We start from the raw sequence: 25741 nt of genomic DNA on the forward strand, positions 1-25741 counted from the left end.
GTAATCATTATCCCATAGTGCAGGTGAATTAAACCTAAGCATGCAGGGACCAGAAGTAGAAAATAGAATTGCCAAAACCAATAAGCTGCAGTAGCATTTAGGCACATGGAATTTAAAAGTCATTTCAGTTAAGAGTGAACTGCTGTGTGATTAGAAATGTAAGTTCTGATAGGCTTTAGTCAAGCCTAAGGAGGCTCTATTTTCTTGTTTTTTGGTGGTACTGGAGATAGAACCCAGATCTTGCAAATCCCCAGCCTCCAAGTTCAGAATATTGAAAGTGTTTGTTGATGTGGTAATTTTTAAACTATAACTGGGCATAAGTTTTTCATAAAAATCATGTGAGGTTACAGCTCAAGATAGAGTCATTATATGCCCACAAATTGTATGCTAGATAATTTTTTGCATGAAGAGGTGAGGGTGACAAATAAATGCTGGCTCATTTAACTTCTGATTTGGTGTGTGGAGATGTGGTTAGATAAAGTTTATTGTAAGGAGTGTATTTACGAAATGTTTGATAATAATGAAAGCATTTAGTAAGCTTTAATCCAAGTGTATGAATTATTTTGTTTTGTCAGTGTCATTGCTGACAGTCTGGAGTTATAACATTGAAAGGGGAGACCTTTCATTCTTTTTGACTATTCATAAAATGTTTGGTGTGAATGAAATAGTACTTTGAAGTAGTATAGCACTTCAGAGATTTCAAGTTTTTATTTACATTATGTCAACTGAGGTTTGATAACTAGTTTCTGAAAATAACTGCCAGGAAAACAGTGTGATATTGTATTTGCATTCTCAGAGTTTTAGAGCTCTACAGACTCAGAAATTGAAGCCCACACTGGTAAACTTAGAAATACGGCTGGCTGGTTGGTGGCAGGGTAGGTCTGTAACTGGTCTTCAAAATTCAGTATCTCATTGCATTCTCAGTTACAGATCTTACTGTGAGAATACTTTCAAGTGAAAACATTAACTTTGTCACAGAATTTTAAACAATAATTTTAAAAAATGTAATTTTTTTAAAGATAGATAGAGAATTTTAATATTTATTTGTTAGTTTTCAGCGGACACAACATCTTTGTTTGTATGTGGTGCTAAGGATCGAACTGGGGTTGCACGCATGCCAGGCGAGTGCGCTACCGCTTGAGCCACATCCCCAGCCCCCCAAAATGTGATTTTTTAAAGCAGATTCTTCAAACAGCTATTTGTACTTTTTAAAAGTTTGAAATAATGTACATTCATGCATTGCTTAGGATGGGAATAGGTTTTTGAGAAATGTGCCTTTGGGCTATATTGTTATGTGAATATCATGGAATAAGTAAAAACCTAAATGGTGTAGATCAGTTAGTGCACATACACATAGATGCTGCTGCTGCTCCTTTTTTGCGATATTGGGGATTAAACTTGGGCCTTTGCATATGCTAGACAAGTACTTTACTACTGAACTACACATGTGAGGGAAGTGCTCTACCACTGAGCTACAACCCCAGCCCTTCATGTGACTTCTTGATGCAGTTGGGAAACTTAGAACTTGAAGTATATGACATTGCTGCTAGTGTAACAGAGTACTATTTTATAATAAAATTTAAAAAAATAGTATACCAATAAAAAGTATATTATGGAACATACATAAACCAGTAATGGTCATTTCTCATCACTGTCAAGTATTATCTACTGTACAGATTTGTGTGTGCTATATTTCTATACACCTTGCAGTGCAGTAGGTTTTTACCAATATAACCACAAATATGATTATGCATTACATTAGAACATTAATTATGCCATGATATTTCAATAGCTACAGCATCACTAGGCAATAGGAATTTTTCAGCTCTATTATAATTTATGTGACCATCCTTGTATATGCTGTTGATGATTGACTGAATTGTCATTTTGCAGTACCTGCCTACTTTTATTGTGGAAAATTAAGAATTTTTGTCATTTTAGATAATCCATTAACCTTAATCCAGATAGGTAAGTGCTAATGAGTGTTCTGATTAACACTCTCTAGTTTGTGTGATAGATACACTGCAACTTAGAGTTCATCTTTGAGAAATAGCCTAAGAGAAATTCATATCAATTAAATTATTTTCTTCCTAAAGTATTCGGACAGTTGGTCCATTTTAGTACCCACAGTTGCTAATGTGTGTTTGTGCTTAGGCTCAGGGGTCTAATGTGAGTTTTTTGCCTTCTTACCCATAACCTTTTTCTAAAGAGGAACTCAAGTTAGAAAATAACTTGCAATGAGCTCCCTGGCTTTTGATTTACCATCATCAAGCAACTTCTGTGTGTGTCAGGATCTCAAGTTCAACACAAGACAGCTTTCCTTCAGAGTGAGAAATTAATGCAAATTGCAGCTGCTCCCACTCTCAACACTCTTATTTGGCTCATAATTCAGAGAACTGAAAGCTCTTTCTTTCATTGTTCAGAACACCTGTTTTACTTTTTGGAAATCTGAAGTCTGGAGAATGTGCCTTATATCATGCAATATAGGTATAGCAGAAAATGGCATTTTTCTAGCTTACCTCCAAGCCCATTGCAAATAATACTCAACTCTTAGAAAGGGTTGATACCTGTGTTGCACTTTGGATCTAGGTGACATGATAGTGCATATTTGAGGGCTTAAATCACACATCATAGTTAAGCAAAAGAGATGTAGACTCTAACCAGAAAGTTAATATTGTCATTGAAGTTGGAGGCATCCCACACTACATTAGTGAGACAGGTTCGTTTACTTTGCTGAATAGTTATTCAGAATTATTGGTGCTGATTGGAATTTTACCAAGCTTTTGAAAAAATTGGTTGTTTTAGGGATTGAACCCAGTACTCCCGCATGCTAGACAAGCACTACCATTGAACTATGTTCCCAGCAGACTGATTGGAATTTTAAATGGCTGATTTTCATAGTTTACTTGTGACTTTTATTATGTTAGGCATATTGTTCAGTGAAATGGATGTGTAATCTTATGATGAGTTGTAATTTGGTTTATAAAAATAGAGATGGTGCTGTCTAGGATACATGTATTTTGGAATATTAAACCGAAGTAAGATATGTTTTTGAATTCATAATTTTGGAACTTCACTTTTTTTAAAAGAAAGTTGTATCACTATTGTAAATAACAATGTTAGGGAGTATTCATCACTTTAAAATTATACAGTTTATGTTAGAAAAGTTGAAAATGACTGCAATTATAATGTCTAATATTTGAAGATCATAGTTTGATTCTGTGTTTAGAGTCAGTAGCTCTAAGTTTCTGAGAAATTTGGTGTTTCAGAACTTTCCCAGGTCTGGCTGTTGACTCTCTAGTAATAGTCATGCTGTATGCCCTCAAACATCATCAATACCAGTAATAAGGAAACCAAGGTGAGATATGTATGCCTGATGTCATTATTTGGCAAGTGAGGAGCCATACTCACAGGATTCAAGCTTGTTGTTCATAGAGGGACTTTTAAGGAGTTCTTGAACTCTGCATTTATTTTTAAAATTTTTAGTATGTTTTTCCAATGAGAGGATTCATAGCTTTCAGCAAATTTTCAGAAGGACTTTTTTTTTTTTTTAATATATATTTTTAGTTGTAGATGGACACCATGCTTTTATTTATTTATTTCTATGTGGTGCTGAGGATTGAACCCACATGCCGGGCAAGTGCTCTACTGCTGAGCCACAGTCCCCTGTCCCAGAAGAACTTTTTGATGTTCTTCTAACACAAATAATCATTTTAGTGGGGCTGGGGCTGGGGCTGGGGCTGGGGCTGGGGCTGGGGCTGGGGCTGGGGCTAGGGTTTAGGCTCAGCAGTAGTGCACTTGACTGGCATGTGTGAGGCACTGGGCTTGATTCTTAGCACCACATATATAAAATAAATAAATAAAGGTCTATCAACAACTAAAAAAATATATTTTAACCCCCCCCCAAAAAAAAAAAAAACCACAAATAATCATTTTAGTCTGTGCTAGTCACTTAGGAAGTTCTTCAATGATTTGTTTTAATAATTAAATTTTAATGTCAGTATCCCTTTCTATTCAACTTTTCTGTATGTTTTGATCTCAGGTGCACTCATATGAACACACATTTATACAAACACTAAATCTACATTATCTACAATAAAAATGAAAATTTACTCGAAGTAATTTTACCCTAATACATATATTGCCTTTCCCCACATTAACCCATCCTTTGCAGTGTGTAGTGGGGGACACTTTTAGTTGAAAACATCTCATTCTCCGTTTATTGTAATTGGTAGGCATTTTTATCCCATAGGTATAGTGCCATAAAAGGAGAAATTATTAAACATGTACTAAGTGAGATTCTATTCTCTTTGGTACTGTATTAGGAGTACTGTGGTGAACAAGTTTTATCCTGCTCTCATAGTGATAGAACTTTTGAGTTGATGGGATGCTGATAATTTGATTGTGCTATCTTCCAGGGTATTAAGGGGTGTAAGAGCACATAGAATAACCAACCCAGACTTTGTGGGGAGAATGGGGAGTAACATCTCAGTAGCCATGTTTATTTCTATTTTGTCTTGGGTTCCATCTACTGGAGAGTTTCATCTGAGATCATGAGATGATTCACGTGCTCTAAGAAGGTCATTTTGTGAAACAATGGGGTCCTGAGAGACAGAAAGACAGAAGTCTGTTTAAGAAGTTGGGATAGTAATTGAGTTCAGAGATGGTGGTTTTCTTAACAGTTTAGTGGCAGTAGGAATGTGGAGATGAAGTTAATTTGAGAAGAGGTTAGAAATGTTTTCATAGTTTCCTGGCCTGGGCAACTAGGTAGGTGGTATATGTTTCCTTGAGATAATGATTGGTAGGTAGTTTTTATTTGTTTTAAATGACACGTGAAGTATCAGAGTGGCTTTCTTTAAACAATTGATTTATAGGAGACTAGAGGTTTATAAAATGTTTTCTGGACATTTGCTTCTAATAGATAGTTGAATTGAAATTCAGCATTTGGTTATGAACGGAAGCCATGGGAAGGTGAGAGCATGAGGGCATAACTCCAAGGAGACAAAGTAGGAGAACCTCCTTCACCATAAGGTGCCCTTTGTTACTATGAAATCTGGGACACTTGTGGAATACTGAGGGCTGTGGATAGTAGGCTCCTCTTTGATTCATGTCTTCTTTTCCTAACCAGTTAAGTTCTGTGCTTACTAAAACCAGTTCAGTTTGCTCCCAAATTGTTCCTATTGGTTGTACTCACTAGTGCAATTGCCATAATTATTACAAACTAATATTGTATTCTGTAAAACAAAATGACTAGAAGAAAGGGTTGTAAATGTTCTTATGACAAAGAAATGATAAATGTTTGACATGACAGTTAACTGAAAAAGAAAACAATGTGACATGTGGTATAGATACTCAATGGAATATTGCTCAGCCTTAAAGAAGAATGAAATGGCATTTGCTGGTAAATGGATGGAACTGGAGAATATTATATGTTAAGCGAAATAAGCCAATTCTAGAGAACCAAAGGCTGGAGGTTTTCTCTGATATGCGAATGCTAATTCACAATGTAGGGGGAGAATAGAGGCATTTAGGAATAGATAGGGGAGTGAAGGGGGGGGGGTGGGAGCATGGGGGTAGGAATGATAGTAGAATGAATTGGACATTAATACACTATGTGTGTATATGATTTCATGACCTGTGTAACTCTACAACCATGTACAACCAGACAAATGAGAAGTTAAACTCCATTTATGTATGATGTATCAAAATGAATTGTACTTTTTTGGGGTTAAAATTTATTTTTATTATTTCTTACATCACAATAGAGGAGTGCATTATGTTCATAATTTTTTTGCATTGCAGTGAATCGTACTTTTATGTATAATTAATTAGAACAAATTAAAAATATTAAAAATTTAAAAAACTGCAACAAAGTTACTCATTTGAAAACTTTGCAGTCTCAAAAATCACTAAGAAAATTTGTTGAATTAGGTATATGGATAAGATGATGAAAAATTGTAGGAGAATCATTCTAGAAGCAGTAGGCCATTTTATTAGGGGATGCACTGTAGATGTGATTTATGTTAGAAATAAGAACATCTAATAGAGTGACTGAATCTAGGAAATAGGTCCATGTGAAGGAACATACATAAGTTAAAATGGTTAATTATACATGTACTAGTCTTTATAATTACCATTTTAATATACTTTTTATAGTACTTTCAGTTGCACTGGACAAGAAAGCTTTTCTCTACTTAACACAGAGGACAAGCATTCCAGGGATGTTGAGAAAGTGGTTTAAGGAAGCAGTGGAGCAGGCCCCACAGCAGGTGGTCAGTCCTGTGCTGCTGGGAGGTTGGTCCCATTAAGTAGCAAGCAGGAAACTGGTGATGGCTGGTGATCTTGAGAGGAGCATTTTGGCAGAGGTTGAAGACAAAAGCAGCCTGAAGGAGGTGCCTATGGGAGAGCTTGCTTCCTGCAGTCCATGCCAGGAGGGCATCCAATCAGTGTTGGTGACCTGGCACCTGTTTTTGTCCTCCTCCTTCCCAGTCCTTCTCCTCCTCATGCTCCATCCCTTTCTTCTGTCTTTGAGACAGAATAGGTTTGGACATGTTTAAATAATGACCGGGAGGAACCAGAGAGGGAAAGATTAAAGATAATAGGAAAAGATGGACATAATTAAAAAGATAATAGGAAATGAGATCTTGACTATAGTTGGAGGGGCTGATGTTAGAGCCATTGCTGCTCCAATTAGTTTTTCTCCAAATCATCTTTAATGTACAAACTACTGAGAAATGAAATTCATCCATTTTTAACAAGTTTTTAAAATGGTCATATCCAGGCTATATTTAGGGAGTCTTGACCTGTGAGGTACAGTTTTCAAGAAGTATATAGGATTGATTGATATGAAATATTTCCCTTTCTTTCACTAAAGTACTAATATATCTACTAAGAATGTTAAATTCAAGAAGAGAAGGCTGCACATCCATGTATATTGGAAATAAGACTTTTTTTTTTTTAATCTTATAATGCTTTTATTTTTTACTTCCCCTGTCCTCCCCACCTTCCCCCTTTTTGAGATGAATTTTCCTGTGTTGCCCATACTGGTCTCTTAACTCCTGGATTCAAATGATCCCCACGCCTCAGCTTCCCAGTAGTTTGGACTCTAGGTACCTGCCACTGCTTGGTTCAGCTAAATAGCTTTTCATTTTTAAGGAAGGTGATTTGCATGTTCAAATAACAAGACTTGAGAGACTATAGTAAAAGCTGTGGTTTAGGGGCTATGGTAAGGACAAGAGAAAGAGAGGTTGCTGGGTTATTTTTTTTTGTTTTGTTTTGGTTTTTTTTTGGTACTGGGTATTAGTATTAACCCAGGGTTGCTTTACCTTAGCCCCCCACCTTTTTAATATTTATTTATTTTTTTAGTTTTCGGCGGACACAACATCTTTGTATGTGGTGCTGAGGATTGAACCCGGGCTGCACGCATGCCAGGCGAGCGTGCTACCACTTGAGCCACATCCCCAGCCCTACCCTAGCCCTTTTTATTTTATATTTTGAGACAGTGTCTCACTAAGTTCTGAGGCTGGCCTTCAACTTGTAGTCCTTCTGCCTCAGTCTCTAGGTGCTGGGATTACAAGCATGTCTTCACTGCCATATGCTTTGTTGTCAGCAACTATTATTTACTGCTTTAGAGCTTTGTAGACCCTTTGAAATTTCTTCATGGCCTGCTGCATTTCATTGCCCTTCATTATACATTCAAGATGTTCTCACTTTGTTTTGATTTAATAGTTGTTTGAATAATACAGATCAGAAGTACCTTTTCCACAAAGCAGAGTTTTCTTTTAATTTAACATGCTGCAAAACTGCATGAATGTAGTACTTAAATTTGTCTTTCAGGAGCACTTATACACGTTGGTTGAATTGTAAACTAGTACAGTCACTGAAAATTAGTACCCGGTTTCCTAAAAAGACTAGGAGTAGAATCATGTGACCTAGCCATATCACTCTTTGGTATTTATTTAGAAGAACTAAAGTCAGCATACTACATGCATATCCATATTTAGAACAGCACAATTCATGGTGGCTAAGTTATGAAACCAGCATAGGTGCCTGTTGATGGATAAATGGAGAAAGAAAATGTGATATATATATATATATATATATATATATATATATATATATACACACACACACACAACAGAGTTTTACATAGGCATAAAGAAGAACAAAATTTTGTCATTTGAAGATAAATAGATGGAATTGGAGAACATCATGTTAAGTGAAATAAACCCAACTCAGAAAGTCAGGGGTCTTATGTATTTTCTTATATGTGGAAGGTAGGAAAAAAGTAGGGGGGTTATGAAAATGGAAGACTGTTAGAGGAGATGGGGATCGGTGGAAGGGAAAGAGGAGGTACTAGGCAGTGAAATAGACAATTATTTAATGTGCATATACAAATATATCAATCCCACTCTTTAATTACAGTGCACCAATAAAAAAAGATGGAAAATTGATTTTATGGAATGAAGCAGTAGAAATAACCTGTCAGACTCAAGTGTACAAAATTTTTTTGCTAAAGCATTTTATATGTTGTCCCAAAATTCCAGTTTTTATTGTAGAAATTGGAATGTATCCCCACCCCCACCCCTGCACACAGAATAGTCAGAAACCTTAGTTTCTGGTTCCGTTCTGATTCCATTCCTAGGAATAAGCATGCCCCAGTTTGAGCAGCACAGGGTTAAAGCAGCTTAGAGCTGTTTTCCAGCTCTGACATTGTCATTCTTTAAAATGTTGAATTCTAAATTTGCTCTTTACTATCCCCATCTTCCTCTTTATGTTCTGTACATTTAAAAAATTCTTTTTCTGTTGTACAGGGGTACCACTGAACTACACTTCCAGCCCCTTTTTATTTTGAGACGGGATCTCCTTAAGTTGCTGAGGCTGGCCTCAACTTGAGATCCTCCTGCCTTGAACTTACTTTCCTCCCTCAGATTTAGGATTGCAGGAATGTGCCACCATTCCTGGCTTGTTTTCTACATTTTCAGTTGAAAGACTATTGCTATGTGATTATAAATTGGAAATCACAGCAGAATATGATCTATAGTCCTTAAAGAAATGCACAATGTATTCATAGGTTGAGGTCAATACTTTTTCTGTTTATTGGAGTGAGACAGTACACTCTTTTTTTTTTTTTTTGTGAGAGAGGGGGAGCGAGAGAGAGAGAGAGAATTTTTAATATTTATTTTTTAGTTCTCGGCGGACACAACATGTTTGTTGGTATGTGGTGCTGAGGATCGAACCCGGGCTGCACGCATGCCAGGCGAGCGCGCTACCGCTTGAGCCACATCCCCAGCCCGAGACAGTACACTCTTTAGAGTCTCTTTCCAAAGTGGTCCTCTGGGTCTCTTCCATGTTATGTCACTGATTCTGACTTTTCCTTGAAACAGTTGTGTTCTTATATTACTGCCTTGTCCATTGGCACTTTTGTTTTCAAATGAGAAGATGAAGATTTTTATGGAGAGTATCAATAATTGCAAAACGATCACGGTCAAAATGTAGTTACCAAAGTTACACAGTAAAAGAAGGAGAACTATATATATGCAGTTCTCTCTCTCTCTCTCTCTCTCTCTCTCTCTCTCTCTCTCTCTCTCTTTTTGGGGGGTGTGTGTGTGGTGTCGGGGATTGAACCCAGGACCTTGTGCATGTGAGGCAAGCACTCTACTAACTGAGCTATATCCCCAGCCCTATATATGCAGTTCTCTAAGGTAAAAATAAAATAGAAAATATATTGAATCAGGCAGCTCTATTCTTTATATGAGATGTCAACAGTAAGTTGTTCTTTTCCTTCTCTGGACTCTACATTTTGCTTGTCATCAAATCAACAGTCAGTGTGTGGCAAAGTTAGTAAAGAGGCACAGAATTTTGGTTGGAAGAGTATTTGTGCAAATGAACAGACCCGTCTAACAAAGACTTGAGAATGGGTTTGAAAATGAGGGGACACTTGGGGCTGGGGTTGTGGCTCAGTGGTAGAGTACTTGCCTACCACATGTGAGGCATTGGGTTCGATCCTCAGCACCACATAAAAAATAAAGGTGTCCAAAAAATGAGGGGACACTAAATAAGGCAGGTAAGATTTGAGTTTCTAGCTAGGCATTTTGTTAGGTTAGGAACAGCAAATTTAATCTATATCTGGGATTGACACGCTTAACGTAGAAAGTAGTTCTTAATGAAGAAAAATGTTGATAAAACAGAAAAATGAAGGTCAGAATATATTCCAAACACTGAACTCAAAGGATTAACTGTCTTTTCAACTATGGAATTTAACATTTCTATAAAGTTTTTACTTATACTTTACTCCTTCCACTTTAGGTTAACTGAAGTAAATGTGCTGCATTGTACCTGCAGAGGCTCTAGGTTTGGGGTTTAGCACTTCCTGGCGGCGTGTTTCCTTTCTGATCAAGGAACTATGTATATTGTTAAGCCTGCATTTTGGGAAGATAATCCTGATGTAGTTGTCTGCTTTTCCTTCTTGTGACAGTGTGTGAAGAACTTGTGGAAACACTCAAAAGGAGTGCAAGGAGGAGCAGAAAGGCAGAAAGGCTGCATCTTGGCAGGGCTGATTCCCTTTATACTGCAGCTTGGGGGTTGTGTAAAATAATGTTGTTCAAGGGCCATTGAAATTCCATTATAGCCACTTGCAGAGTGAGAGGAGAGGATCTCCACCCCTAAATCATATTGTTGCCCTTGGTTCACATCAGTTTTATTTATCACTGGGTGTGGTGGTGGTGCATACCTTTAACCCAATGACTGGGGAGTTTGAGGAAGGAGGACTGCAAATTCAAGGCCTGCCTGGGCAGTTTAGCTAGACCCTGTCTCAAAAAATAAGAAGGTTTAGGGATGTGGCTGAATGGTAGAGTGCCCCTGGGTTCTATCCCCAATGCTGCAAAAAAGTGTTTTATTTATTGGAATGGTGATTTGGTATTTGTAAGAGACTTAATGGTAAAATACTTCTAGCCAGAGGGTTAATGAGATGACCTAAGCTTTATATTTTGTGTTGTCTTTTAATAAGAATCTTAACTAATGTGATTCTTTAAAAACATTGTCCTCTCTAAAATGTGTCAGAGAACCAGGTCTTTTTTGAGGGGGTTGGGAGGTGGGGAGGTACTGGAGATTGAACTCAGAAGTGTTTTAGAACTGAGCCACATCCTCAGGTGCACACCCCTCCCCCCTTTTTAAGACAGGGTCTCACTAAGTTGTTCAGGGCCTCAGTAGATTGCCAAGACTGGCCTCAAATTTGCAATCTTCCTGCCTCAGTTTCCCAAACCTGCTGGGATTACAGAAGAAAAAGGTCTTAAAGGTGGAGGGGACTTTTTTCTTTTTTATGTGTGTGGTAAGTTCTAAATTAAAATCTATTAGTGGAAGATTTTTAAAATTAATTTTTGTATGTTATATAGATAACTCTTTCAATAAAATCTTGCCAACAAATAAAATTTTTAAGTCTTGTGTTTGATTTTACGCCTTTCCCAGGAGCAGAACCAACTCCAACTATAAAAAGTAAATTACATTTTCCCACTACTGGCCTTTTCAGTAGAAGCACAGGTATATACATATAAGAGGAAATTTTAAAAAAATTGATCTTGAAGTTTATTGGCAGCATCTGTTTAGGAATATTCCAGTGTTGGGTGCCAATTTAAGTGTATAATTAAACAACTGTTTTACTGAGGTTGCATTCATTTGAGGTTAGATTTCTTTCATCTGTCAGTATCTTTGACATATTTACTCGATGGAAAGAACTATGACAGATACTGAGAGTTAACAGTTTTCTGGCAAGTAGGAAATTTTGCTCTGTAAATGTTTCCAACTTTCAAGCCTATAAATTCATTTGAGTATATAATCTGTACAAGATATGCAGAAGAAACAATAATTTGCACTGAGGTACTCCCAAATTATTTGGTTTTGAAATAAGAATTTGCATTTTAGATATTATAGAGTGTTGCTGGCAGCTATGAGATAAGCAATATAATCTTACCAACAATGCAAGACGAATGAGGAATTAATTCCAATTATTATATCTCTGTTTAGAGATGGGCATATTGAACTTTTAAAACAAATGCTATTATTAAGAAATGTCCTTTTGGGATTCCATCTCTTGGGTCCCTTTCTTCCTCCTGGAGAAGTCTTTTCTGCTGTCCTTTAATAAACTTCTATTTTCCACTCTGAAAAAAAAATCCTTTCTTCTAATCCTAAAATACATGATTGTGCTTTTAATGACTTGTCTTTTTTTTTTGTAGTGAATTTATTTAGTTATAGAGATTAAAGTCTAATAGTTAACCTCTTTCTACATAATATGTTTAGACATTGAAAGTAACAAATTTAGACTTTTATTTGATCATAGTACTTAGTACATCTTTAAAATTCTTAGCCTATTTTTCTTATTTAGGTAAAGCTTTCACTTAGCTAGTTGAATTTTTTTCTTCCCCCTTGGGAATGATCCTAATGGTTATTTTGGAGTTCTTAGAAAAAATACATGTTTGTAGTAGCATCTTGTATCTCCTTTGCTCATGTTCCATCCTTAACTTTTGCTTTTTGTCATTGACATTTAGAGTTAGAGGAAATATTAGCAAACTTGACCCTTCCCTCATTTGTGAATGCAGATAGAGACATGGACTGCTTAGACAACACCATAATAAGAGTGTTGTATATTTGGGTATAATCCTAGCTACTTAGGAAGCTGAGGCACAAAGATTTCAATTTCATGAGTCTGGACAGCTTACTGAGACTCTGTCTCAAAATAATGAAAAGAAAGGACTAGAGATGGCTCCGTAGTAGAGTGCCCCTGGATTTGATTCAATCCCCATTACTAGAAGGTTTAAAAAAAATGATTTTAGCTATTCAGAGTCCCTTACATTTTGAAAGGAATTTTAAGATGAGCCCATCAATTTTTGCAAAAGGTTTCTGCAGCAAAAAAGCAGGTTGAAGGCTGGGGTTGTGGCTCCGTGGTGGAGCGCTTGACTGGCATGTGGGAGGCACTGGGTTCGACCCTCAGCACCACATATAAATAATAAAATAAAGATCCATTGGTAACTAAAAAAAAAGCAGGTTGAATTTGGTAGGGATTGTATTGAATCTGAGGTCAATCTGCATTTTGTTGTCATTGTGAAAATATGTTTGTCTATGAATACAGACATCTATCCATCAGAAGCAAGTTTTGAAATTTGTCTTAGAGCAGAGTTCTCAAACTTTTCTTCTGAGAACTTGTGTACAGTTTTATTACTGAAGACTCCTGAGGGTTTTAGATTATATGGTTTCTCTGTCAATATTGGCCATATTAGAAATTAAGATTCAGTCATTTTTAAAATGTATTTTCTTCAATGATAATAATGTCAGACCTGTTAAATGTAACATAAACAATACTTTATGAAAAGTAGCAGTTTTTCCAAAACAAAATAATTTAGTAGGAAAAATGTAAATCTCTTAAATAAGCGACAACAAAATCTGCTGGATTCTCATCTTCATCCTAATAAGACATCACTCACAAATGAAATACCATGACACATGGTGATATGTTATTTTGGTTGAAGTATGTGACAGAAATCTGGCTTCAAATGATAGTTGGAAAAGTGAGGAGTATTTTCCTACAGGCCTGAATGTTCTTTGATCCTACACCAAAAGGTCACTGTAGTTTTTGTTTTTGTTTTTTGGGGAAAATGAGATAAAAAAACAAATAACATCTTGGCATTATTTTGAGAATAGTTTGATGTCCTATCCCCACTGAAAGGGTCTTTGACATCGTTGTCCAGCTCACGCTTTGAAAACCATATGCTTAGAGAACAAGACTGGTGTAATTTTACAGGGAAGTTGCTCACCAAATGACATATTTATTAATCTTGATAAACATGGAATTAGTAAGTTGGATCTTTTATTAAGATATATAATAAAAGTAAGTTATTAAAAATTGAAACTACCTGAAACTTATTAGGTCTTAACAATGATACATTGTTAGTTTTTTGGTTTATTTCCTTCTAGTTTCTTTAATTTTCACTTGCAAAGTCATGTGAATTTTTTAAAAATATAGGTACAGGGGCTGGGGATGTGGCTCAAGCGGTAGCGCGCTCGCCTGGCGTGTGTGCAGCCCGGGTTCGATCCTCAGCACCACATACCTACCAACAAAGATGTTGTGTCCGCCGAGAACTAAAAAATAAATATTAAAAAAATTCTCTCTCTCTCTCAAAAGAAAGAAAAAAAAATATAGGTACATGTTTACTGTTGATAGTTTTACATCATGCTTTTTGCTTTATGCAGTTTTTTGTTAAATAATTATATTGCACTTTCTGCTTTTCCATAGTTATTTTGTCTTTTTTGTTTTGTTTTGTTTTGTTTTTGGCCTAAAACTGCTGTGAACTTTGTCCATAAAATGGTTTATACATTTTATATTTTATTATTGTAGGTTTTAAATAGAAATAGCTTAAGAAGTTTGAGGTATGTATTGACAATATATCCAAGTTATATTTGCTTTTTACTTCCATTACAGACAATTTTAAGCACACAAAAGTAAAGGGTATGCTGTGGTGATCCTCACATTGCCTGTATACCTGCCGTCTGGTTCTAGATACCATCAACCTGCTGCCATTCTTGTATTTTTTTGTTTGTTTTCTCCCTTTGGGTTTAAAATCATTTGTATGTATTAAAAGCAAGTGCCAGATATATTTGTATATTTCATCAACAAATCTTTTTATCCCTTATATTCAAGGTCTTTAAAATAAACATAGCAACACCACCTTGATTGAACTCAATAAAATTAGTAATTATTCTGTAATGCCCTTTATTACCTAGTCATTGTTCAGTTTTTACTACATCTAAGTGCCATTTTAAATTTAATTTGATTCAAGATCCAAACTCAGTAGTCAAATTACATTTGATTATTTTGGTTAAAGCTTTTATAATTTATAGCAATAAAAATCTCTTTATAAATGTATTTTATTTGCTATAGAAATGAGATCATCTGTCTTGTCCCACATTTTGGATTTAGCTGATGACTTTGTACTTTGTGTTATTGAACATGTATTTCCTCAGGATCCTCTTTAAATTGGGAGTCAGATCCAAAGGTATGATTAAATATAGTTTCTTTTTTGTCAAAAATAGATGGTGGTATTTCATCACATCAAGAAGTATATAGTACCTAGAGTTCCAGTTTTAGTGGTAAGACTGGAAAGTAGTTTCAGTCAGTGTCTGATTCAGCCATTTGTGAAGTTCCCAGTTGTTCTTCATTTGATCATTTTAACAGACATGATGATCATTGCCTTCATTGTTTCTTTAGATGTTAGAATATTTCCATCTTCTCGTTTTTCTATAGTTCTTGACTTAATCAGTTGTTTGGTTTTTCTGAAATTTGATTTATCTAGAAGGGCAGACAGAATGAATGAGATTCTTAAGAACCTTTAGAATAACCAGTTGGTACCTTTTTTTTTTCCTAAAATGTTTTTAGTTGTAGATGAACATAATACCTTTGTTTATTTTTTTATGTGATGCTGAGGATTGAACCCAGTGCCTCACACATGCTAGGCATCTGGTTCTAGACATCATCAACCTGCTGCCATTCTTGTATTTTTTTGTTATACCACTGATATAACAGTGATATACAACCCTAGACCTCCAGTTGGTATTTTAACAACTTCCAAAGATGTGAGCAGTGTGATGGTGCTGGTAATTTTAGCTCTCATGTGCTTTTATATATTGTACTTGTATTCCATTTATTTTGATCTTTACATATCCCATCTTTGGCCATCAGGAGTCCTTCCCTTCCTCCTCTCTTATGGCTCCAGTGTTCTAGTGACATTATCATAGTAGTCTTCCTTCCTTTCACAATAAGATGTCCCAGGTTCATCTGCAATAGAAGAATATTCTATAAAATAATCAGCCAGAACTAATGAAAAGGAACTGGGTCAGTTTGGAGGGGACTAAACAGAAATTTTGGCTTCTAAATACAGTGTAAGACCCTAGATTGGATCATGAAATAGGAAGAGGATGTTTGTAGGAAACACTGTTTTTATACTGTAGTTTAAAAAGATTCTCTGGGTCTTATTTAACTTCTTTAATTTTATATTTGTATCTCTTATATGTGAAAATCTGTGTGCCTAATAATATAATTTCTATTTAGTTTGTTCTGTGTGGCATGTAGATGTGTGTTCTTGCATACAGACAGATTATAAGACAATTTCAAAATAATTATGCCAACATTTACCTCAAAGAACAAGCTTAATGAATGAATATTAGTAATTGTTGAATTTTTAGAATTTCGTATGCAAATAGTCTTAAAATTGCAGTTCTCTGAATAGTTATATAACCTGATTATAAGTAAGTTTGAGGTCATTTATGTTCTGAAGGATTGCCTTGAGTGTCCAAAAAGAACATAAAAATATTTAAGAAATACCATTCTTGTATGTATGAAAAGAATACTTCAGAAACTGATAAGGCCTAGGAGATTTAACCTCTCCCAAGTGGTGAACAGGATTGAGAAAACTTCCTTTTTAGGCTGTAACTTTGATGGATGAAATTAAAAATGTACTGCTAGGTCACATATGAAGTTTAGAATACTTGGATTTGCCCTCATTTTGCTTTTTATATAAAGAGAGATTAAATCAAATCAAGAGAGTAGCTCCTGTGTAACTCGATTAAAGCTTTGTGAAGGATGTGAGACATTGAGGAGTGTGAAGATGCCTCAGACTCTGAGGTTCTGTTTCAGGAAATATTTGCTTTTGGTTGTCACATTCTTCCCCTCTTCAGTATTCCTTCCTTCCTTCCCTCCTTCCCTCCCTGAGATTCAACCCAGGCATGCTTAACCACTGACCCATATCCCCAGTCCTTTCTTATATTTTATTTAGAGAGAGGTTCTCACTGAGTTGTTTAGGGCCTCATTAAGTTGCTTTGAACTCTCAAGCTTTGAGGATTACAGGTATGTGCCACTGCACCTGGCAGTTATTTCTCTTTACAATCTAAAGATCTGCTTTTTGAACAGAAGACAATATAGTAGAAGACAATATAGTTTAAGTATCAAACAATGTTGGTCTCCTAAACCAGTAGTGGAATGTGATTTTGTTCTTTATTTAGACTATTATCAATACTTGCATTATCATACTCAAGTTTTATTTCATTCTAGATTTAGACATTTAATAATAAAGTCTTAAATTTTGTAATTTTTAGTGTTTACATCAGGTAACTATCAGTAATTATTCTGTTAAACTTCACAGTTGTAGAACTTTTTTGAAAAATTTAATTACTTTCTTACGAAACAGTTGCAGAGTAGTCAAATCAGAGTCACTGTTTCATTGTAAGATTATGCCATTATTACTTTTTAAAACCTCTTATATAATATTTCAAATGTGCAGAAGCCTAGATAGAATAGTGTAATGAATGAACCTCTGAGAGTACTCCTTTTTTAAAAAAATTTTTTTTTTTTTTTTTAGAGAGAGAGAATTTTTTAATATTTATTTTTTTAGTTCTCGGCGAACACAACATCTTTGTTTGTATGTGGTGCTGAGGATTGAACCCAGGCCGCATGCATGCCAGGCAAGCACACTACCACTTGAGCCACATCCCCAGCCCTGTACTCCTTTTTAAGATAAACAATTATGGGGCTGGGGATGTGGCTCAAGCGGTAGCGCGCTCGCCTGGCATGCGTGCGGCCCGGGTTCGATCCTCAGCACCACATACCAACAAAGATGTTGTGTCCGCTGAGAACTAAAAAATAAATATTAAAAATTAAAAAAAAAGATAAACAATTATGGACTTTTTTTTGGTCTCTGTTGCACATATTTTTGAGTAACATTGCAGACATCACGTTATTTCCCCCTGTTAATATTTCAGTATGCATCTTTATTTTTCACAATTATTTTTTAGTTATAGTTGGACACAATACCTTTATTTTATTCATTTATTTTTATGTGGTGCTGAGGATCAAACCCAGGGTCTTGCACGTGTGAGGCAAGCACTCTACCACTGAGCCCCAGCTCTCAATATACATCTTTAAAGAGAGATCTCTCTCCTTATGTATATATTAAACATAACCACATCATTATCACATTTAAAAAAAAAAGTCATTCTTTAGTATCATCAAATATTCTGCAAATTTTTTATCTTTTTTAAAAAATTGGTTTGATCCACTTATCTAAATAAAGCCGTTGTGTTGCTGGCTCATTGTGTGTCTTCAGCCTCCATGTTCCTCTGTCCCCTCATGTACTGTAAATATGTAATGATGATATTTGTAATTCAGTCTAGGGAATTAGAATGCTTATGTAGCATGCCCAAGGCCATGTGTGTGTGATCCCTAGCACCACAAAAGGAGAGGGGAGGAAAAAAAAAGATTTAAGGAGCATGATATGGTGGTGGTGGTATTTCCATCAAGAAGTGCATAATTTCCAGTTGTCTGTAAAACGTAGGTAGCATGTAAAGGATTCTTCTAGTCAAATTTCCTTTTGGATGCCATATCTTATTTTTAAGCATAGGTGCTTCCTTAAGAACAAACATCATTTCTTTGAGAATCTAAAAATCTTGGAGTTAATAGGGGTAGAAGCATTTAAACCATCTAGGACTTCTCTAGTTATTAATCTGCATCTTTATTTTCTGGATTTGATGCTTCTGTGATAATTGGTGTTTAGTGATACATAGGTTTTTTACAAAACTAGATCCATCTGTTTCAAAGCAATATCACAGAGTCACCCTCCCTGTGTGCTACGTCACCATTTCTTGGAAGTATGTCTTTGTTCAGGTGTTTCAGAATCATCTGCGTAACTTTAAAAAACACTCATATTTGAAGAGTTTTGATGTATTCCAGCAGTGTTCATAGTGGTATTTCAAATGGACTCATTTTTTTGCTTAATTTAACAAGAGGTTAATCAATGCCACAGACACATAAGAAAAGGATGCACATTAAAATGAAATGCATAACTGTTGAAATCTAACTTGTCATTCATTCCACATTTTGGAAAACAGTGATCTCCATGAAATAATGTATTTTAAGTATTTCTTCTCTGCTAGTTTATGTTTTCAGATCTGTTTTACAGCATTTAAATGTTTTGTGGTTTTTGTGATTTATGATACCATTTTGGCAATTGGGTGAGATTGGCTGTGATCAGATGTGTTTAAATTAACAAGGGTTTTGAGAATTTATCTCATATAGGCTATTGAGAATAGGAGGCAGCATTAAAGAAATGAAAAAACCTGTATGATTATGTAGTGAGAAATAGTTTTGACTTAAAGTTTATTTTTCTGGCCTTCTGATGACTCTGTTTTCAAAAGTGCCTGAAAATATACCTGGGTTAAATCAGATTCTTTGTTTGTGAATCAATATAGCTTATAGTGAAAAGAAGAAATGCTTATAGTGAAAAGAAGAAATCCTTTTCTTGGATTCCTAGGAGTCCTTATTATATAAATTTATGAAAGTTACTTCCTTTCAAGTCATTTCTCAAGTTAATTGAGGTATTATACATGAAGTTCAATGTTCAGCCATTGAGTTAGGCAAATGCTTTCCCAAAACTATAATATTTATTCCATTGCATTCAAATTGTTTTTAGTTTCTTGTGATTGAGGATTGTATTTTGGTTCATTTTGAATTATTGTTTTCCTGACAATAGTTATTCTTGAATAAAATAAAATTAATGGGACCAGTTAAAAACAACATGTATAAGTTAGGGACTCATCAAAAACTATGTTTTTATTCTGGAATTTATTGATTGTGTAATTTTGAGTTTTTTTTTTTTTAAACATGTTTAAGGTATACAGCACATTTTGATAAACATAGTGAAACGGTTACTATAGTCAACTAATTAAAATCACATTTTCACCTGTTTATGTATGGGTACTAAGAGCACCTGAAATCTTTCTTAGCAAATTTTTAGTGTATAGTGTAATTCAATATTGTAACTATAGTCCTTGCGGGTATTAGATCATAAGCTTTTTCATCCTACATATCTGTAGATTATGCCCTTTAATCTATTCCATGCCTCATTCCCTGCTAACAACCATTTTATTTTTTATTTCTGGGTAAATTAGTTTGCACATAAAGTAAGATTGTGCAATATTTGTCTTTCTGTGCCTGTCATGTTTCACTTAGCATACTCTTTTCTAGGTTCATCTATGTTGTAGCATATGACAAGGTTTTTCCCTTTTTTAAAGACTGAATAACATTCCTGTGTGTGTATACACTGCAATTTCTTTATTCATTCATCCATTGATAGATAAAAGTTGGTGCCATATCATGGTTATTGTGAATAATGCTTCAGTGGATGTGGGAATGCATATCTTCATGAGGTGGTGGTTTCATTTATTTCAGATATAGACCAAGGAATGGAATTGCTAGATGTATTATGTTTTTTTTTTTTTAATTTTTGAGGAATCTCCTTATTTCTTTTCAATAGTGACTACCCCAACTTAAATTCTTGTCAACAGTGTGCCCTGTTCTCCATGCCCTGAACAGCCTTTCTTTTTCTTGTCATTTGGGCCGTTGCCATTCTAGCAGGTGTGGGTGACATCTTGTGGTATTGATTTGCTTTTCCTTGTTGATTAGTGATGTTGAGTACTTTTTTATTTATTGGTCATTTTTATGTCTTTGGGAAAAATGTCTATTTTGGCTCTTTGGCCATTTTCAAATTAGGTTATTGCTTTTTACAATTGAGTTTGCAAATTTCTCTTATATTTTTGAATATTAAATTCCTTAATTTTCTGTTTTTTAAAAAACATGAATTTCTGGGCATAAAGGGATTTTTCTGTGTTATCATTATCACCAAATTGGTATGAAGAAGAATCTTACTTAAAATAAGTATTATTACTTCTTGGTGAGTAAGGTGTTAATTATGGTCAGTTTTTTTTTAAAACTACTTATAGTTCAGAGGGATAAACATGTCCTGGATTTAACTTTTTAGTAATTTCATTTAAGAATCAATCATACTGTGCCCCTCAAATGACTTGTTCACTTTCTTTGTCATTTTGCAGCATCCTGAGGTTGGCATTAAACTTATCCCAGTGGAGCCCATGACTTCTGATCAGGACACTAAAGTTGTGGCTGAACCGCAGGCGCAGCGAGTCCAGGAGGGCAAGGACAGCTCTCATCTGGTGGGTGTTGTGGGCCGGGAGGGCCGGGGGCAGCCATTTCTCTTTCTTTACCTTGAACTTCAGAAGCAAATCAAAATAACAGCACTTGGCGTACCTTAGGGTCTACGTATAGGTGGTATAGTCTTAACAGAGGGGAAAAGACTTCTCATCCATCTGAGGCTGAGATGAATAAGAGGAAAACATATATTTATTTAGTAATAAGTTTTATGTGACACATAGCCTTCAGAAATAAAGATAAGGAAAGCTATGTATTTTTCACAAGTCTCATACAGAAGTAGAGAGTTATGGAAAAGCATAGACAGAAGTGGTTATGATCTAATAGTAATAAACTGGGGAGAACTTAACAAGGGCACTTTGTTCTCATTTTTCTTGCCTTCCTTGTGTGGCATTCCTGTCCTCTGAGTGTAGAGCAGGACCCCCTCTGAAATGAGGGTCTTAATACTTATTTTCAGGAGAAGATTATCAGGTTTTATAACCCACTTCGGGAGAAAAAGAATGAGGTGAATATTCTAGTTGTTTGTGTAATCTATATATGTATATATTTAGTTGTAGATGAATATGATAAGTTTATTTTTTTATGTGGTACTGGGGATAGAACCCAGTGCCTCACATGTGCTAGGCAAGTACTCTACCCCTGAGTCACAACCCCAGAATGAATATTCTAGTTTTTATGGCCTGAATCTGCTGTTTTCTTCACATGCGAAGATGCAATGATTGGGATCTTGTATCCAGAACCTCATCAGTCTGAAAAAATGTCTGGGTAGCTTAATAGGGAAAACTGTAAGAACCAGGTGATAGAACAAAAGGTTAGTTGTAACTATAAATACTTGAAGTTTTGTTACTTATTTAGTTAGTACATTCTGTGGATTGAACCTAAGGGAGCTTTACCACTGAGCTATATCCCCATCTCTTTTTATATTTTATTTTGAGACAGCGTGTAAGTTTCATAGGGCCTTGTTAAGGCTGGCCTTGAACTTGGGATCCTCCTGTTTCATCCTCTCGATTACAAACATGTGCCACACTCATTTAAAATTTTCATATTTCAAAACAAGAAAATGCAATTGTAAATCCTAGACTAACATAGCCACTGTAATAAAGTAAAGCCATTATAGCCATTGCAGTAAAGAGTTAATTAGGATTATAAATTTGAGTACTTTCTCTTTTGGGGGAATACTAGGGATTGAATCTAGGGACGTTTACCCACTGAGCCACATTCCTAGTCCGTTTAGAGACAGGATCTTGCTGAAGTGCCTAGGACCTTGCTAAGTTGCTGAGGCTGACTTTGAACTTATCTATTCTTCTGCCTCAGTGTCCCAGGCCTCTGGGATTACAGGCATGCACCACTGTGCCCAGCTTGAGTACCTTCATTTTATCATCTTAGGAAATAATATTTCATGTTTCTGAATTGATTCTAGGAAAAGTCACTTAATTTTTTCCTTTTGAAACTTACAAGGAATTTTACTTATAATGTGCTATGAGAATTTTAAAAATCAATTTTAAGACTCCTATAGTCTGAATCTTATAAATTTATGATTTTAAAAAAAAATATATATATATTTAGTTGTACTTGGACACAATACCTTTGTTTACATTTATGTGATGCTGAGGGTGGAACCCAGTGCCTCACATATGCTAGGTGAGCGCTCTACTGCTGAGCCACAACCGCAGCCCCAAAATTTATGATTTTATCATATGAAAATATATTTCCCAGGAGCTTTGGTTTTGCTTAATTACTGTAGTTTGAAACTGTTGTCTTTATATTGCAGTGATGGTATCTTTTGTTTTCAATTTTACAGATGAATGGTCCTATATCTCAAACCACTTCTCAAACAAGTTCCATCCCAGCTTTGAGTCAGGTAATTAATTTCCAAGATTATCAGATTGTTTAGAGTCAGGTTATTAATTTCTAAGATTATCACAGATTGTTTAATCACAGTGGAGGCTCACAGATAGCTCCTCACAACAAAAGTTTATTGTTTAAAAACATATATGTATGTATACACACCCACGTGCATATGTGTGTGTGTGTGTGTGTGTTTATACACACACATAAATTAAATGTTAAATGTTTCTCAAAAAGATAATGGGGACCCGGTTCATCACTATATCCTCCCATAGTAAATGTCAATATTGCGTGTCCTTTTCTGTTCTCTGTGTAATGTACAGTTAACAAGCAGTGTGCTATATTTATTCTTAAACATTCATCATGTTTTTAATGGTTCACTGTTAGTATATGATTAGCCTTACATTTTGATAATCTCTTTAGAGCACAGAAGTTAAATAGTAAATAATAAAAGAATGAGGAAATGGAATTCCATTGTTTTTAAATCCCGATTTTTTTGCATAGGCATATGTGATGTGCATCTGGAGTATTCCAAATTCAATTCTTGAAATATTTATAGTAATCCTCATTTATTTGCTCAAATAAGCCGTTTACATAGAAATTAAAGGAGAAGTTGGGTTGGTAATCTCGTGTGTGTGTGTGTGTGTGTGTGTGTGTGTGTGTGTGTGTGTGTAGCTAGGGATCAAAACTAGGGCCTCATGCATGTCAAGCAAGTGCTCTACCACTGAGTTACATCTTCAGTCCTTGATCTAATTTGAATAAGGTAGAATTTCTAAAATAGAATTTAAAAACACTACCCTAAACTCGTGTATTTCATCATTTTATTATTCCTGTTGGATTGGAAGTATGCAGTTTGATATTCATATTTACTGAGTTGTGCAACCATGGTTGTAATGTAGTTTTAGAATATTTTCATTACCCCCCACCATGCCCACTTATAGTTAATCCCCCCATTCCTCCCTTATTCCTGGTCAATTGCAAGTGCCTTTTCTGTATCCTGTTGGCTTCCACAGTGGCTTGGTGTGCTGTTTCTAGTAGGCAGATAGGCAGTACTTTGAGCGAAATTTGAGTATTAATTTATTCAGCAACACTGAGTGCAGTTGATTAAGATGGTTAAGACAGTTAGTTCTATGGGGACATTGTTTACAGATTAGCATGGGATACACATATATCTATTGTAGCTGTATTACACCAGGAAAGTTTATTACCAATTTTTGTGTGAACTTTAGATACAGAATGAGTATAGCCATGGAGATAGGAAGCATTGAGGGGTAGTTGTGTCTACAGGAGAAATGTTCTTCTGTTTTGTCTCTAGTTAAATAAAGGAGGGTCATTTTGAATGTTCTGACTTTGATGTAATAAAGGGCTACTGTCCTTGAAGCATATTGTACTGATAGAGTTAAAGTACTAAATTTGCATTAAATTTCCCTTCATTTACAGAATGGGAGAATGATAAAAACTCTGGAACTCTGTGAGTATTTCAGAAATTGGAAGGAGACTAGGAAGGGAATGGTCAGAGAGATGTGAAGAAAAACAGATGGCAATGTTTGATTGAAATGGAGTGAGATAGTGGCCAAATGAAGTGACATGAAATAAGGATCTATTGATTAGATAGATTGGAGCAAAGTGGGTCTTCAGTTGTAACCTTAGCAAGAGCAGTTCCAAAGGGCAGTACAGGCAAAACAGATTCAGGATGTGGTGATGTAGTGTAGACAAGAATGTTCTACATAAGATATTTGCTTCCATGATGAGAGGATGGATAGGGAGAGCAAGAGATGGATCAAAAGGGCTTTGAGGCTGTTTGAGATGAGGAGGCAGCCATTCTGGCAGTGGGTCTCCATGAAGGATCTCCTTCATAAGGAAGAAACAGTATCTGACAGTGGGCATTTGGCAACAAGTCATTTGGTTAAATACCTTTAGTCTTACCTGTTAAGGCTACAAACTCCATCTGTAGCAAAGACCATTATCAAAGGTTTTGTGCTGCTGCTGAAGTCTATTCAAGGATTCCAGATTCGAAATGCTACTGCTCAAACAATACACCTTGCAGCCAGGTTGCCTGATTTTCCTTGGAGTAACTACTTTGACCTCAGAGTCATTTTCCATCTTGATGATCCTTTTGCATTTTACCATAAATGAATGGCAAGTTTGAGAGAGGAATGTAAGTGTGTGATGATGTTTAAAGTACAAGTAATATGAGGTAGAAGTGTTAGTGTTAAATTATATGCTGGGAAGAAAAATAAATAAGTCATGCCACATCTTTTCTAATCATAATGTGAAACTTAAAAGCTTAAATCGAAAATCAAACTGTTCTGCATACAAAACTTATGTTCTGTAAAATGTGATCTATACCAGAATAGTCTTTTAAAACTCCTTTAAAGGTAGTAAGATCAGAAAACTTGAGTCTTTCCATTTATTCATAAATTAAATTAAAAACCATTTCACTTTTTTTCTTTTCTCTTTGGTAGTGCTAGGGGTCGAATTCAGGACTTCATGTGTGCTAGGCAAGTGCCTTACAAATGATCTCTAGTCTCAACCCAAAACCTCACTGTTGATCACATAGTTTCTGAATGAATATTTATAACTAGTAATTCAGATTAATTAGTACAGCCTGTGTCTTGAATGAGAGTAGGCTAGCTATCAGAAAGTTCGAATTTCCATGAAAATATCCAGTGCCTATTTCTTATATATGGACAATAACTACCTCTTTTTAGCACATTATTTATCTTGCAGGTTAAACTTGTCAGTAGCGCATAGTGCTTTTGAGATACTTCCTGCTATGGGTACTAGATTAATTTCTTCTTTTTCTTTTTTCTCTTGCTTTTTTTTTTCTTAGTTATGATTTTCAGGCATCTA

General features: G+C 35.4%; 1 protein-coding gene across 2 annotated transcripts in view; it reads left to right on the plus strand.

Annotated features, from left to right (window-relative positions):
• LARP4B (La ribonucleoprotein 4B) overlaps nucleotides 1–25741 on the plus strand; it is a 90977-nt gene that overhangs the window by 6954 nt on the left and 58282 nt on the right. For both annotated transcript variants that reach the window (XM_081297551.1, XM_081297552.1), the window contains exons 2-3: nucleotides 20926–21045; nucleotides 22842–22901. In XM_081297551.1, the coding sequence (XP_081153677.1) occupies nucleotides 20965–21045; nucleotides 22842–22901 (141 nt within the window). In that variant the 5' untranslated portion in view covers nucleotides 20926–20964. The remainder of the gene's footprint in view (nucleotides 1–20925; nucleotides 21046–22841; nucleotides 22902–25741) is intronic.

The sequence above is a fragment of the Spermophilus citellus genome (genome assembly GCF_964194105.1).
Source record: "Spermophilus citellus genome assembly, chromosome: 6".
In the NCBI taxonomy this organism is placed as follows: Eukaryota; Metazoa; Chordata; class Mammalia; order Rodentia; family Sciuridae; genus Spermophilus; species Spermophilus citellus.